The following is a 15,822-nucleotide window of genomic DNA, read 5'->3' on the forward strand; positions in this document are numbered from 1 at the left end:
TACCTTCTCAACCGGCTCATCGCCAACTCTACATTCTTTCTCCCACATCTGCTTCCCCAGCTGGACAGTCCGTGTGTGTCTTTTTCAGCCTCTTTTGAGAGAAAACACACTCACAAAAACTTGAAGGAAGGGCAGGACCGACCACTCCCACCTTCCTATAGTTCCATGATGAACACAGAGAGAAAGACACAACGGGAGAGGAAGAGAGAGATTGAGGGAGGAGCGTAGCTGTGGCGAAGCCGAGCCCCTCTATGCCTCCGCACACAGAGCGGAGCAGACGCCAGCAGACACACAAACACGCTCCCTCTCAGTTACATCCACAGTCACACACATACAGCACCACCGCCGCTGCCTCCACCAGCACTACTCACACACTCAGACACAGTGACGGCTGCCAGGCTCAGTGGGAAGCAAACCGTCAGGGAAAGAGCCTGAGAAGAAAGAGAAGATCGCCGAGAAGAAGAGAGAAAAGAGTTGGAGGGGCACCTTGTGAATCAGAGGGGATTTTCCTTTTTTGTGAGAGTGCGTCTGGATATCAACCTTTCACCAAGGCTTTTTTCCCCCTCTTTGCTCATCCTCCGTGCAAGACTCCAGCGATATCTACCTATCTATCCTTGGAGCTTAACAAAAGAGGGAGGGAGTGAGGAAAAAAAAACAGTCACAGCTTCAGATCCAGACCACCCTCTCCTCTCCTCCTCCTGTTCTCTCTCTCCGGTTCAACATCCATGTGCAAGTTCATCGCTGATTCCTGTGTCTTGAGGATAGACCAAGAAGGACGCCGTGTGTTCTTCAGGATACAGCTGGGCTCCCGTTGGGATCAGACTTCTCCTTTGATTTAAGAGGGGAAAAGGACTGGATAAAACAGAACAACAGACAGAACAAGAGAAAGAGAGACATTGGAGGAAAAAATTGAAAGGCATGTTCAGGGCACCGGAGAAGAGGAGTGATTCTAATTTCTAAATCACATAGTGTCAAAAAGAGGCAAGCAGAGCGCAACCATTAATTCCACATCCCCCTCTTCCCGCTCCTTTTACCCCCTTTTAGTCCTACGCTTTAGTTTTCCCTTTTTTTTCTTTCTTTGACCACTATCCTTCTGAATTTTGCTTTTCTAACCCCACACATCTGTCTCCCTAAATTATCCTTTTCTGCTACCCTGGCTTTACGCAATCCAAACCCCCCAAAAGACAGTTCCTTGCGAGATCCGGTCAGACTGAAATCCCATGCACAGTCCATCCTCCTGTCCATCCCGTATGCTTTGCATCTAAAACGCTAACAGCAAGAAAAAAAATCCACTCTCCGAACACCCCCCCTAAAGGATCCAGGCCAGTGGTTGGAAGTGACCATACCGAACCTGTGAGCTACTATCTCCATCCTTCAGCACCTTCAGTTGGATTCTATCTACATGGGAAAACGTTTGGAGCAGCAGCCAATGTACCCCCACTACACCTACTACTACCCCCACTATCTCCAGACGAAGGTAGGACTGTCCGGCCAGTTTGACCTATTTAAACACTCAACTGTGCAAATTTCTCATTTATTCTGTCAATCTTTATACTTTTACTTTTAGAGCTATTGTAAAATATGAAACCCAAATAAACAATGTTAATCAGTGTTCATGGTCCTCAAGACAGCGACCCCACAATAGTCTAAATGAAGCTGTTTCTAGAGCACATCTTGAAAGGCAGGAAAAGACAGATCTGAGACTGCACTTTAAGTCTTGTGATAAAACTATGTAGAAGGAGTCAGACTAACTGCTGGACCTGCTTGTGCAGCAAAACCAAACCTTCCCCCATCCTCCAACTGTCTTCTAGCAGGGAGACACCAGTGTCACTCAGCTGGGTCTTTCCTTTTCTTCCCTTCGTGGTGCTTGACCCTGTTCTCTCCTCTCCAACCCCCCCTCGGCAGCCACTAGCTAGAAGTTCAAGTTCAGGGTAGGGGGCCCACACTTCCCCCTTGGTGCTTTTCTTTCACCACCACCCCTTATTTTCCCTCTGCCATCAGCACCCTTCATCTATCCCATCCATTGTCCAATTATGGCACGTTGCAGAAATGATTGAACATCAAACACCTCTCAAGTTACCTACAATGCAGAATACTGGGCTTACTTTCTGTTGCTTTTTTAAAAGATTTATTCCAGTTCTTCTACTTATACTTAGATTGGCTGTCTTGATAAATACATTTCACAAATGCACACAGTGACACCCTTTGATGCTCCCACCACCAAGAAGCAGTAAATGGATTTGGAAAGGCCTGATCAATTGCTCCTGCATCGTATCACCTGCCATTCCCCTTTGTCTGCCGTTATTCATCTGGGTTTTTTTCAGGCGCGATAGTAAATGTGAGGAGTTGGCAGTTTCACAGCAATATTTAGCAAATGTGCATGTGTCAGTGGGCAAGGGAGATGGGGTAGAGAAGAAGAAGAGAAAGACAGTGTGGGAGTCGGATGCTGAGAGAATAGAGATCACTATTGAGTGGACACAATGTGGGAAGAGCAGGTAAGAGAAATGATTGCTCAGCTGATAAAAATATGTTGAACCAAGATCCAACCACATTATAGAGTCACAGTTAAGGTGGAGATTTAATAGCAACTTTGAAAGTGAAAATAATATATATATATATATGACAAATGACAAAGCAGCATTGCAAGCATATTCATCACTAACCTCAGCATATCAATCTCTTACACCTCCAATGTCATCTAATTAGTAAGTACAAATAACCTGTGTGCAATTTTGTCTACTGTTAGATGTTGAGGGAAGTTCTCTGCAGGAAAGAAAATAAAATTTCAATGCCTTTAACTTTTCACAGCACTGCTCTAATCTTCATCAGAAAATAGAAAGACTATATCACAACAGTAAATCAAGACATGGCAATTCACCTCAATTGAAAAGCAGGAAAGAGGAAATCAGGGATTCATCCAAGAGGTTCATTATTATACTGCAGTAGCTGCAGAGATTCAAATCTTCAGTAGTAGAATTTATTGGCACGACAACTCTTAGTTATCCACCTCACTTTATGAAAGAGTGGAACTTGGAGTTTTATCAAGTCATGCAGGGAATTCAGCAAACATGATGTGCAAATAGTTGATCTGGACAGATGAGACCAAATTTTACATTCTGATCCATATATCAGTTAGCAAACTGATACCACACATCACCATTAGAGAAAACACACCATCTTTATTAAAAAGAATTTCAGTGCATGTATTCCCAACCTGTTCAACCACTCATATTATTACTATTTTAACATTTGACATATGAAGTTGTATGTGTTTAAAAAGGACTAAGTGGAGGTTCACACTCAAATATTTCTGCTGCATTTATTAAAGGACAGATGATTGCATAAGTCCCATTTACACTACCCTCTGAAAAGTGATCCGTGCAAAGTTAAGACCGAGCTTGGATCAGTTAACCGTGCTGAGCTTGGTTCCTTAGGACTGTTTACACCACACTAGCATGGTTCCTCGCCTCCTAGTGTTGATCTATGGTATTCAACACTGGAAATCGTGTGGCACGGTAGGGAAGCTAGTATTTTTATGAATGTCTGAAATTTCATGATTACGGATTCTCACTGTAAGGAGATGATGCGGCCTGCTCATGCGCTCTTTGTTATTTGAGAACTGAGCCTGAACTGAACCGTTCCGAGCCCTATTGATGAACTAGTACCAGTGTAGCGCGGTTCGGTTGTGTCTAGCGCGGTCTGGTTCAGTTTTGCATGTCATTTACACTCATCAGTTATCTCGGTTACCGTTCTCAGACCGATCTTGGCACGGTTTCTAAAAGGAAGGGTAAATGGTGCTATATGTGTTGTTGGCAGTGCCATGCTGTAGGAATGCCTATTATAATAAGCACAGGGAAGCAGATTAGAGTAACCTATACTCTACATTGCATCTGGGTCGTGCAGTTGGGGGGCAGGTTTAGAAGAAAAACCCACAGAGAAGCAGTAAAAGTCTTGAGGCTGGGATTTCATCATGAAACAAACCAAAATAATTGTTTAAAAAGTAATAGTTTGGATCAAAGTGCAATTTAATGTTGAGATTAGTGCAGTCAAAGTAAGAACTTGTATGCGGGTCAGCCTGATTCCATGTTTATGATTATGCATATATTTGCATTGTATATCGTAGAAAAAAAAGCATTAATGTCAAACATGACAAAATATGACACATATTTCCATGGTTTTTGTTGCTTTTTCAAGGCTCTCTTGTTTTAGAAAAGGGCAACTTAAAAATCAACCAGTGTGGACCCATTTAAATGATTTTAAACGGTTCCATGTTGGAGGACATTTCTGTGGCTCATTAGCTTTCTACATCCCATGCCTCATTGTCACACATTGCTGATAATGTCAGGTAAAGACTAAAAACTATGATGACAAAAACTTTCAAAGTCAAATGCACCAATAATTACATCCGATTTAAGTTTAAAAAATTAATTGCATTTGTGATTTAATAGCATTTTAAAAAAAGCTTTTAAAATGGTAAAAAAAGTAGTAAATTTCTCACTCCAGGCCTTTATACAGTAATACGTGGCACTAATACGCATAGAAGGTAAGAGAGTTGCAGGTTGCACACAAATCAATGAATGTGGAATAGAAGTAAACACTTCTCCACGCAACAAAAAAGTCCTGCGACAATCTATTCTGAACAACAAAGCATCCAAGGCCCGGAAAAGAGGAATGTCGAAATAAAATTGCAGTTATGTTTAAAAAATACTGCATGTTTTTTTGGCAAAATTGCAAACCCTACTCTGAATAATGAAACTAGATTATATGCAATTACTGCTATGGGTAAATTGTTAAAGACAAAGTAAGAGGTAAAAATACTGTACTCTGAAATATATTTTTCCACAGTCGAATAAATCAGATAAATTACTTTTGGCAGTCACATTTGCATATAATATTTTAAAGAGCGTCAACATCTTCCACTCATCCGAAGATCTCCGTCTGCGTTCACATTTAATAAATGGCTGATGTTTTGAGAATGTGATCCAAAAGAACAAACAGAAGCTGGGAGTAATTTCTTAATGCACATCTGGGATTTGGTTGTCAAAAACAACATCTCTAATGACAGGCGTGCCTTTTTGTGTGCTAAACTGGAAGAGTAAACATATAGACTTCTTCTTGACAGCAGAAACTGCTGCTGCTATATTTCTCTTCAAGTGAAAGAAAATCAGTAGAAATTATGAACATCACATAAAAAAGTGTTTTCTCTTTGGAAAGAATAATTGCTGTAAATAAAAGATTTGTTCTGTTGGTTAAGTTTAGGCAGCTTGCATTGTTTTTGGCTTGTAAAAGTGCTGTATGTTGATTCAATTTAATTAAAATAATAGTTTATTAATGTCAAAAGGAAATGTTATTGTAACCTTCATGGTGGGTTTCTTCAACAAGTTGTAAATTTTGATTGCTGTAGTTAAGAGGGATCTCCTCTAGTGGTCTGTCTTTAAGCAAGCCTGAAGAAGCCTCGGACTGAACAGACTGTTATTGAAGAGTCTAAGAGGGAGGATACTCAGGTCTAACCATGATGTTCTTTACTTTATGGAGAACTCCTTCATTTCTTTTTATTCTGTATATAAATATTAAATCTTTTTTTTTTTTTTTTTTACAATTATGATTTTATGTTTTTTTTTTTCACTTTGCTAATGAATTCATCATGTAGAGACTATATATTTAACCCTTGCCCCATTTACACTACCCCTCTGAAACCGATCTTTGCCGAGTTCAGACCTAGCTTGGATCAGTTAACTGTGCCGAGCTTTGTTCTTTATGATCATTTACACATCAGTCCACCATACTACAGCTCTCAATGCGGGAATTACGCAAAACAAAAATGGCGGCGCCCAAAACATTCACGAACTACAGGGTCCTATACAGATAGAGTCCTCCCTCCAAATTTCAATGAGAGCCTCGATCTCTGCATTTTCCCAGGTCTCACCACACTCTTTTGCTGCTATTTGTTGTCAATAAGATGAGAAGAAGTTTGCTTTATGAACAGGTAAAAAGATCTGCGAATTGCAAAGCTGGACATGCCAGAAAACCCACTGAATGAGTCAGTTGACTATAAATAGGAGATGATGCGGTCTGCTCATGCGCTCTTTGTTATCTGAGAACAGAGCCACAACTGAATCTAGTACTAGTTCAAAAGTAGGGCTTAACGCAGTTCATTCGGGTCTGGCACGGTCCAGTTCAGTTGCGTTCCATTTACACTCAACAGTTATCTCGGTTACCATGCTCGGACCGTTCTCGGCACGGTTTCAAAAGGGTAGTATAAATGTGGCTAATGTCTCTACAAAAATCTCAACAATGGTTCCACTCTATGTCATTACTGTAGCCTTTGGCAAATAGAAATGATCAACTAATGCGTTTTGTCTTGCTGTGCTACAGTACCCTAAGATTTTTATAAACCCCCCGATACACATCAGCACTAAAAAACTGCATAAGCACAAAGTTGCATTAAGGCAAAATAGCCCACTGCCTAATATAATGTATTTTTGTCTCTTGTTTATTCTTCTACAATACATATTTATTCAGTATTTTGCTTTAATTTCAATACAGACAGAGATGTATTCTCATATTTGTGTTTTTTTTTCCTAAGTCATTACTCCATGAATACATGTAGGAGGGATTACCTCCGGTATTTCATGCGTGCCTGTCACCCAGTGTTATTTGTACAGATGTCTCAATCCCGCATGGCTCTCTTGTTTCCATGATTTATCTACATCAGTTCAAGGTCATGTAATTTTTCTTAAGTATCTGCAACAGGCATCTGGCCCAAGCCATCGCTTCATTTCTTACACTCCACCCATCCCTCAATCCACCCCTCATCCCACCAGCCCACTCTGCTTTTCTCTCTGCTGTCAAGGTCAAATCAAATTGGATCCTACCTCCACAGAGTGTACACTCACAGCTATGGTTACACTGTTAGGTGTGTGTGTGTGTGTGTGTCGGTTTCTAAAATGCATTTACAGATGAAAAAAAAGCTGCTTCTGTATATACTGTTTGAGGCCGTGACTGTACATGAAAAGCCACTGTGCCTGACAATTCATCTGTGAGACTGAATGTATTTAGTCACTTTTGTGTAGATGAAGCACAGGAGCGTATCATGCAGGTAATATGAGTGTGGGCCTGAGCAGTGACTCCCCCTTGCATGACCCTGTTACAAAGCAGCTTGCTGCCATTAAAGCTCTGTTGGTTCCAAAAGATCAGTCCTGTGTGTGTGTGTGTGTGTGTGTGTGTGTGTGTGTGTGTGTGTGTGTGTGTGTGTGTGTGTGTGTTTTACACTAAGAATAACTCAGATATACATCTGCATGGTTCTTGGCAATAGCCTTGTAGTTCAATGTGGCTGTTTTCGTCTGACGTTAAAACTGTATGTGTAGGTGTAAAGTAGATTTTCTTTGTGCGCAGGCATGGATCCAGAGAAAAAAGCTGCATTTATTGTGCAACCTCTGTTCAGCTATTTATTTTGTTTTGCTGATGTGTTTTGCTCACATTTGACCTGCTATGCCATGTTAAACCCTTCTGTCATATTTTTTTTTATCATATTATGAACAATTTATGATGCATAAAATAAAACAAAAAATATGCAGTGTAAAAAAAAAGACATAGGCTATATATGTATATAATTTGAGTTTTGATTATCCTGTAGCAATTGAGTTTTGAGCTTAATTCATGTCTTGTTTTTTTTTTTTTTTTTTTTTTTTTTTTTTTTTTTTTTTTTTATGTTTACTCCTGGATAGGTGTCAAAACATCTTAAAAGAAAATGAGTGAAAATCCAGTTTCCTTCCAATTTAAGCCGGTTTTCGGGTTGCCATGCTCCAATGACTGAGAATTCACAAATACACCTTGTTTAATATTTTATCTTAGTATGGCTAGTGTTGTTCATTTCTTTGTTTTGTCTATGCTTAGTTAATCCTCGCGTTTCTGTATACCTTAGATTTATGTTGGATACCCTCCCATGCCCTTTTTTCTCTGCCTCTGTTAATTATTCCCCCTATCCCTCTGCTCTCTGTCCTCATCATTCTCAGCTGTTGCTCATTTCCGCCTGATTGCTCTCACCTGCTTTTCCTCCTCACTCTCCACTGTATATAAGCTGCCTTGCTTTCAACTGTTTTCACAAATAGGTGCTATAGTTATCCATTCTTTGCCAAATAGTTAAAAATCCAGTTTGATTGAAAGTAGAGTACTTGACAATCACATTCAATTCTCCCAGATTCTAAAATGGATTTTGGTTAAGGCTTCAACTCAGGGGTGCTTTCAAAAAAGAGCTACTATCCTGTAACTTTTAGATGCATCTCTTATCTAGCACACCTGAATCTTAAATCTCAATCCCCTCATTTAGCTCAGCAGAGGTGTGGTAACGAGACACTCATTTGATTCAGGTGTGATAAAAATGGTTGCATCAGAAAGTTGCAGGATAGTAGCTCTCGAGGACTGAACTTCAGCACCCCTGCTTTAACTGAACCCCTTTAATACATAGTTGTGATTTGTTCTAAAGTAGCTCTGGCTAAATGTGTAGCCTTTTGCTCATTTAGGAAAGTTAACCTCAACTTCAAGGTTGTTGAAGACCCTCCAGGTTTTTTTTAACAGGACTGTTATATATTTATGATTTTTCCATTAACTTTAAACAGATTTCCTGCTTCTCAAGAAAAGTACGGCAACATTAATGGCGGCTGCTGCTCTCTGAAACAGGGAAGGCTGCATGGTGTTAATTAAATCCAAATGTCACGTATTGTATTAACATGATACACATGAAACACATTACTACAACAGGTGAAAATAGCTGTCATGAAGAGCTCTGAAATAATAAACTCCAGAAACCACAGCAAGAGTTCCCCACGAGATGACTTCTCTGACTTCACTTTACCCTCTTAACTCATGAGGAAAACCTCCTCATTGTTTGGCCACTGTCAGTCAAAAGTCCTTAAGTATGTTTGCCAATCAGCAATGAGCAGCCAGCTTCATGACCCGCCCCTGCTTCATAGAAGGGTTAGCCTCACTGGAAGGGACGTTTTGTTTTTTCCCCCAGCAATGAAAGGAACTCTCTGCATTTAACCCATCCCCTTGTGGAGCTGTGGGCTGCCATTGTGCAAAGCCCAGGGAGCAGTGTGGAGTTAAGAGTATTTGCTTAGGGACCTATAGTGGCAGTCCATGGGAATGGGGCTTAAACTCAGAACCTCAGGATTCCTGGCTGCAACTCCCCTGATTCGATAACACGCCAATTTTGGCATGGTTTTTGGCATGCTGTCCAATCCGGGCTCTACTTTCTCGCTTCTTACCTCAATAGACCTCAACGGGGATTTCTCATAGAGGCTGACAGGCAGTCCTATTGATCCACAGCAGAGGGGTCATTGTGTTCGAGAGTAGACTAAACAACTGATTAATGCGCAAAATACTCATGAAATCAGACTCATTTTTATGCATATTTAATGCAGTTTGACTACATTCAAGAAGTTTGACAATGCATATTTTACCAATAATTTTACTTAATTTACTGGGGAGGTTTTGCCTCCATATATTTCAATGAGAAATCTCTGCTGGTGTACATTATGATGCTAATGAGACCATGGTGTACTTTGGCGATACTGTTTTTAGATTAATATGTATTGTTAGTTTTCTGTCACTTATAGGATTTTACATGCTGCCCTCAGGCTTCAGATTTGATCATCAGATTAGAGTGTCTTCTTTAACATGTTTGTTGATCTTCTAAGATTTGGAAAGATAATGGGTTTTGGATCACTATAAATTAATTTTGATGATGCCTGTAATATAGCCTTTTTAATAGACTCTCCTTTCCTTTGGTGTCAGAGTGCAGCAAACCGAATACAAATGCAAAAAATTAAAAACATGTACACGTGTGGACAAAATTATTACCCCTCATTTATTTAAAAAGAAAAACCCACAGTCGTCACAGAGATAACTTCAATGTGACAAAACAAATGATAAATACAAATTCTATGAAAATAAACAAATGAAAGTCAGACATTGCTTTTCATCATGCTTTAATAGAGTAATTAAAAAATTAACTCATGAAACGGGACATGGACAAAAATATGTTATACTTAACTTAATATTTTTTTGCACAACCTTTTGAAGCAATCACTGCAATCAAACGATTTCTTTAACTGTCTTATAAGACTTCTGCTCCTCTCAGCAGGTATTTCATCCCACTTCTCATGAGCAAACTGATCCAGTTGTGTCAGGTTCAAAGGGTGTATTTTCCAAACAGCATATCGTAGCAACTTCCAAAGATACTCAATAGGATTTAGGTCAAGGCTCTTAGAATATCACTTCAGAACAGTCCAGTGTTTTCTCTTAGCCATTCTTGGCTGTTTTTAGCTATGTGTTTCAGTTAATTATCCTTTTACAACACCCATGACCTGCGACTGAGACCAAGCTTTCTGACACTGGACAGCACATTTCTCTCTAGAATCCCATGATAGTCTTCAGATTTAGTTGAGCTTTAATCTCTTTAGAAAGTTTTTTGGGGCTCTTTTGCCATTGTAATTACATTGCATGCTGGCTACAGTCCCATTGATCTAAAATGTCTGAATAATATGTGCAAATGTGTCAATTCTACACCAAACTGCCTAGAGATTACCTGATAGCCATTACAAAGATGACTCTCTAGAGTTTTCTTTCCAATCTCTTGAGGCACTTTCCTTCGCTTTCTCTGGTCCATGTTGAGTGTGGTACACACCATGTCACCAAACACCACAGTGACTAACCATAACTCTATATATAATGTAGGTCCACTGTCTGATTACAATATTGTAGACCAATGTGATGCTAACCAATGCACAAACCTTGATTTAACATGTCCCTTTGGTTGCATAATGTTTTTGTCTATTCAAGAGGTACAATTCTTTTGTCCATGTCTATTTCATAAGTCTATTTTTTATATATTTACATTGAATGTATGGTTATAAACCAATATCTGAACTTTATTTGTTCATTTTAATCGAATTTGCATGTGTTATTACTTTTGTCATACTCTAATCCTTTATGTGGCTATTGTTTTTTTTTTCTTTCAATAAATGGGAAGTACCAACAATTTTGTCTCTGTTTGCATTATTTTCTCCTCACTTCCGCTCTGTTACATTCTAGCTTATGAGGATCATTCATATTAAATTCCCAATAAAAAAATGTAGGTCAGCGGGGTCAGAATCAACTTAACTCTTTATGCGAGAAGGGGAGTGAACCTTTTCCTCTCTTATTTAATGTCAATCTTCAGAAATACTTGCTTTCTTACACAGGCATACATGACACAACCTTCTGATGAATGTAGTTATGAAACGACTAACTTAAAACAACAATGATAAGCCAGTCAGATGACAGAGGCTGTGTAAAAGAGTTGCTCTCTAACACATGTTTGCTCATGCCTCCAAAATGGGCTATAGGTTGACTCAGTGTACATTAGCAGGGAGTGGGGAGGGACGGCATGTTCTCTTGCATGAGCTCAATGCTCCTTAATCATAACTATAAGAGAGTAGGAGGGGATCAGTGGAGGGCTGATGCTTGCATACTCCTTTATGATTTAAGTAAATCTATTCCGGGGTTACAAGAGATTCTTGGGATTTCCTAATTGCCGGATGAGCTGCTTTCAGTTGGGTTATTTCTGATGCACACTCTCTTCCTCACCAATCATAAGCAATTACTGAGTGAAAACATCTTACCAGTAAAAAATTATAAGCATATTGGAGTCAATATGTTCCCATAAGAAAACCATGTGGCTTGTTATTGTTGCTGTGATCTTTGTTAGTGTTGTCCTGTGGTTCTGCCGGAATGCATTAGCACAGCAAGCTTAAAAGCAGTAACAATAAAATGTTGGCTTTTTATGAAGTCAAAAAGTGAAATTCAGTATTAATATGACTTCTGGCTTGGGAAAGCCAAATGTCCTTTGCTGCACCAGTATTATGTATTACTCTCTCATATTGCAAACTGAATTCCCTCTTCTGCAGCTTTAGTCTGCTGGATACCTAATTTAAACTACATTTAAAGCCATATTGAATGTGCGTATTACATCATCCAGACAATTTTAAATTCAAACTATATTTCCAAAAATAGGTTTCATCCCAATAGAAGCAGCTTGCTAACACCGACCACGTGTCTCTGAGGAATATAAGTATTTGGATAAATCCCATATGTAATTTTTTTAAACAAATTATAACTATTGAAAGCACACACTTCTTAATGTTATAATAATATATAATGACATTCAAGAGTTCATACAGTTGGTTCTTATTGTTGGCCATTTACTGCTCATAAACAGTGTATACAGTTATCTAACCAGCAGCAGACAATATCTGCTGTTCTTTGCTAACTTAAATTTAGTTTTTTCTTTTATTTAAACACCAAGTCATTGTAATTCTGTATTATTTTTTTATTATCCATTTTATTTATCCATTGTTTGCTCTTTATTTATTTGAATAACAAATGGAGATTACCTTTGAAACTTTTATCAGGCTTGGAAAAAGTTCAAACCCAATCTGGGTAATTTAACCTTCTAAGCATTTAACTTGTAACATTTAGCTAGTACTAACCATCTTGGCTTGGTTTTCCTCAAAAAAAGAAATGCTGATCTTAATCTAATATATAAAGGTTCAAGCAATTCAATAATAAGTCATAAATGATGCAAAAAAAAATGTCATTATGTGATATACAATATCTGTAAAAAGGAAAACATAGTTATGGCAGTTTGTTAAGAGGTCAATAAGTTATATATTTCATTAAAGTGCACAGGCTTTATCTGAACCCAACATTTCTGGTAACAATTTCTAATTGAATATCTTAAGAAATTTGCAGTTACTAAAATAAATATGTATTGCCTTAGCACTTTTATAATCAAATTAGCTAGCTCCCCATCTGAGCCCATGCAAAACATTGATGTTGTTGAATTATGAAAGTGCAAAGTTCTCTAGTGCTTGGGAGTTTGGTAAATATTTAATATTTTTACCTTCAGGGCAGTAAGAAGGATGGGCATTTGCACTCAGTGTAAGTGAATCAGCTCACCTTAAACAACGCCCAGCCAAATGTAAACATCAGAGACTCTGGAGAACAATCAGATGAAGTTCAAACAGCTACCTGTGGTATCTGAACAGCCAGAGCTTAAAATACATTATCGAATCATGCAATGAGAACAGAGTAACATCATATAGATTTTACAAATTTAAAAAAATGGTCAAGAGCCCTGGTCTAATTCTCTTAAGTAATCACTATAAACCACATAGTAATCTCTCACTCAACCAATATTTATAACTAACTATTAAAGCCATAAAATCATATTTTTGAGTTGGCTTTCATTGCCCTAATAATGAAAATAATATTCAACATCTTCTAATCCTCATTTAATCCTTTATTTCTGTGATCTTCAAGATGAATTTTTGAACTTGTTTCTGTGTATCTCTGCAAATCCTTATCAGAACAAGCACACATGAAGCACGTCTGAATGTAACTGAGCTTCTCACAAGCTTAAAATCTTTTTATCCCCCCCTGATGATTGGATGGAGATGTGAATCTTTGATGAATATCATGACGACTGAGATTACAGTGTCTAAAGGAGGGGGTGGTGTAAAATTTTCAACCAGCCGATCATTAGTTTGCCACAGATCAGTGTGCTAATATGCTCAGCGGCACACGAGGAGCTTTAATTAAGGTAATGAGAAACAGCATTCAGCTGATATCAAAGTAATGACACATGCGGACACGCCTGGACATCCAAGTAGAATATTGCCTCTCTTCAAAAATGAGCTTTTCACATTCAATTACTCTCCATTATGCACTAGATAAATGTGGTCAGTGGTTGGCCTGGCTGTGATGAGCAAACATAAAGGCAGGGGGGTCATAGGGGCACTCATGAAATGGAAGTACAAATCTGTAAACACAAGGTCGGCACAAAGAAATTGATTAACTCATCGTTTCATCGTCCGTTTCATATTAACTTTCTCCTTCATTCCTTGACTCGCTCTAAAGCTGCCCCCCCCCCCACACACACACACACCTTCTCCAACATCAAGAATTACGCCTCAGCTGAAAGTGTGACCATAAATTATGCAGTGCACATCTTGCACACACACTGACAAGGATCCGTGTGTATTTAGCGTGCAAAGTAAACAGGCGAACAGGGGATAAAGGGTTTATGGCCGTGCCTGCATTCTGCTCATGCCCTGTTTCTCCTCACACATCTGCCCGCCTGCATCGGTTGGAGTTTTACAGCTGACAATATTAGCATGTGCACTTTGTTTAAGGAGCCATCCGCTCTGTTTGGATTTCAGCCTTGATCTCAATAGCATTGTGAGCCAGTTTAGGCGCGAGAGGGTGGCCTTATGTTGCCTGCTTTTAATACCCAACCAAACACTCACCCTGCTTATTCTATGCCCCTTTTTCTGCCTTTCTCCCACTGTGTTCTGGGCTCCCTCTCCCTCTCCCCTGCCATCTGTTCATGCTGCCTGTAGTTTTTACTGCATAAAAGGGACTCTCCTAACCACCCATATATGTCAATTTATTACTCTCTGTGGGTTGTTCTATTCTGGTACCAGTGTTCGGTAGTGGAGGCTGACCGTTGCCCCACTGTGCAGAACAGTGTTGGAAAAGCTTCGGCAGGTCAGCACATGCACAGAGCAGTAATAGGATCTCATCCTTTGCAGGTTTGGGAATACGAGATATGTGGCAAGAGAGAGAATACAGCAGGGAGGAAAATATCCAAAATGAAAGGGAAATAGAGTGAGACAAATCAAAAAGAGAACAGATGGCGATGGCAAAAAAGAATTTAAAGAGGAAAAAAGGCAGATAATGTTCCAATGGGAAATCAAAGAGTGATGCTGTGAGAGATTGGTGTTGTAGGCTTGGTCAGGGAATAATGGGGCCTCTGCATTTTTAATAGTTGGCCACTTTGTAGCGACCCTTGTCTAATGGATTCTCTTCCTCCTAAAAGCTCCTGTCAAAGCCCTTGACCTCAAACAGTTATTCCATGGAAATTACAGAGGGCTTCAACAGTCACCAACACTTCCTCATATCAGCCCGAGTAATCTAACTGTCAGACAATATGTTGTAGATCCATTTTGCTCACACATGTGTTGGCAGTTATATTGAAAGCTTTATTTACAAGCAGATATGATTGTTAAAATGTAATACGAGCCAAAATGGTGGAACTCGGAGTGCTTTGATGGTACACAAAAGAGATTTTGTGATTAATCATTTTTAAGTTAATTAATTAATAAAAAAAAAAAAACTTTTGATGTTGAGTTAACATACTAAGAAGCACCTCGAAAGACCAGCTCTGTGAAAAAAATTTGAAAATTTGTAGTAGATGATAATGAAGCAGGAGCACATGCTGCATGGCTGCTTACGGTTTAATCTATTTACCTCTGGAGTTTGAATGTGAAACTGGGAAATATATCAAACATTGCTTAACAATGTTCCAGTTTAGGCGGGAAATTTTTTTTATTTCTTAATTGATATGCTGAGTAACTTGGCTAATTACAATTAGTCAGAAAAACTAACTGCAACAAATTTCTCAGTATTCTGCCCTTAGGCACTGCAGCAGCGCATCCACTGAGAGAGAATGCTTAGGGTAAAATCTGATGAGATACAAAATGTAATAAGTATAGAAAAACTGTTCCTGACTGCAGCTGTCACAGTGTTGGGGTACAAGACAGAAATTTTCATTTAGAGGTCAGAATACAGTTGAAATATATAGAGATCACCAACCTTATCAATAAACTAGCTGATAATAACCTTTCTAAAATCATAAAATAAGCTTGGTGTAATCAAATTCTGTTCTTTTAAAACAGCTCCAAAAAAGATAAGTTGTCAATTTTGTTGAAAATAGGTGTA

At 38.9% G+C, this 15,822-nt stretch overlaps 1 protein-coding gene across 2 annotated transcripts in view; it reads left to right on the forward strand.

Annotated features, from left to right (window-relative positions):
- Positions 1-275: 275 nt before the first annotated feature.
- LOC107094116 (RNA-binding motif, single-stranded-interacting protein 3-like) overlaps positions 276-15,822 on the forward strand; it is a 164,742-nt gene continuing 149,195 nt past the window's right edge. For both annotated transcript variants that reach the window (XM_015389536.1, XM_015389537.1), the window contains exon 1: positions 276-1,477. In XM_015389536.1, coding sequence (XP_015245022.1) covers positions 1,403-1,477 — 75 coding nt within the window. In that variant the 5' untranslated portion in view covers positions 276-1,402. The remainder of the gene's footprint in view (positions 1,478-15,822) is intronic.

The sequence above is a fragment of the Cyprinodon variegatus genome, unplaced genomic scaffold (genome assembly GCF_000732505.1).
Source record: "Cyprinodon variegatus isolate N-32 unplaced genomic scaffold, C_variegatus-1.0 Scaffold464, whole genome shotgun sequence".
NCBI classification, from domain to species: Eukaryota; Metazoa; Chordata; class Actinopteri; order Cyprinodontiformes; family Cyprinodontidae; genus Cyprinodon; species Cyprinodon variegatus.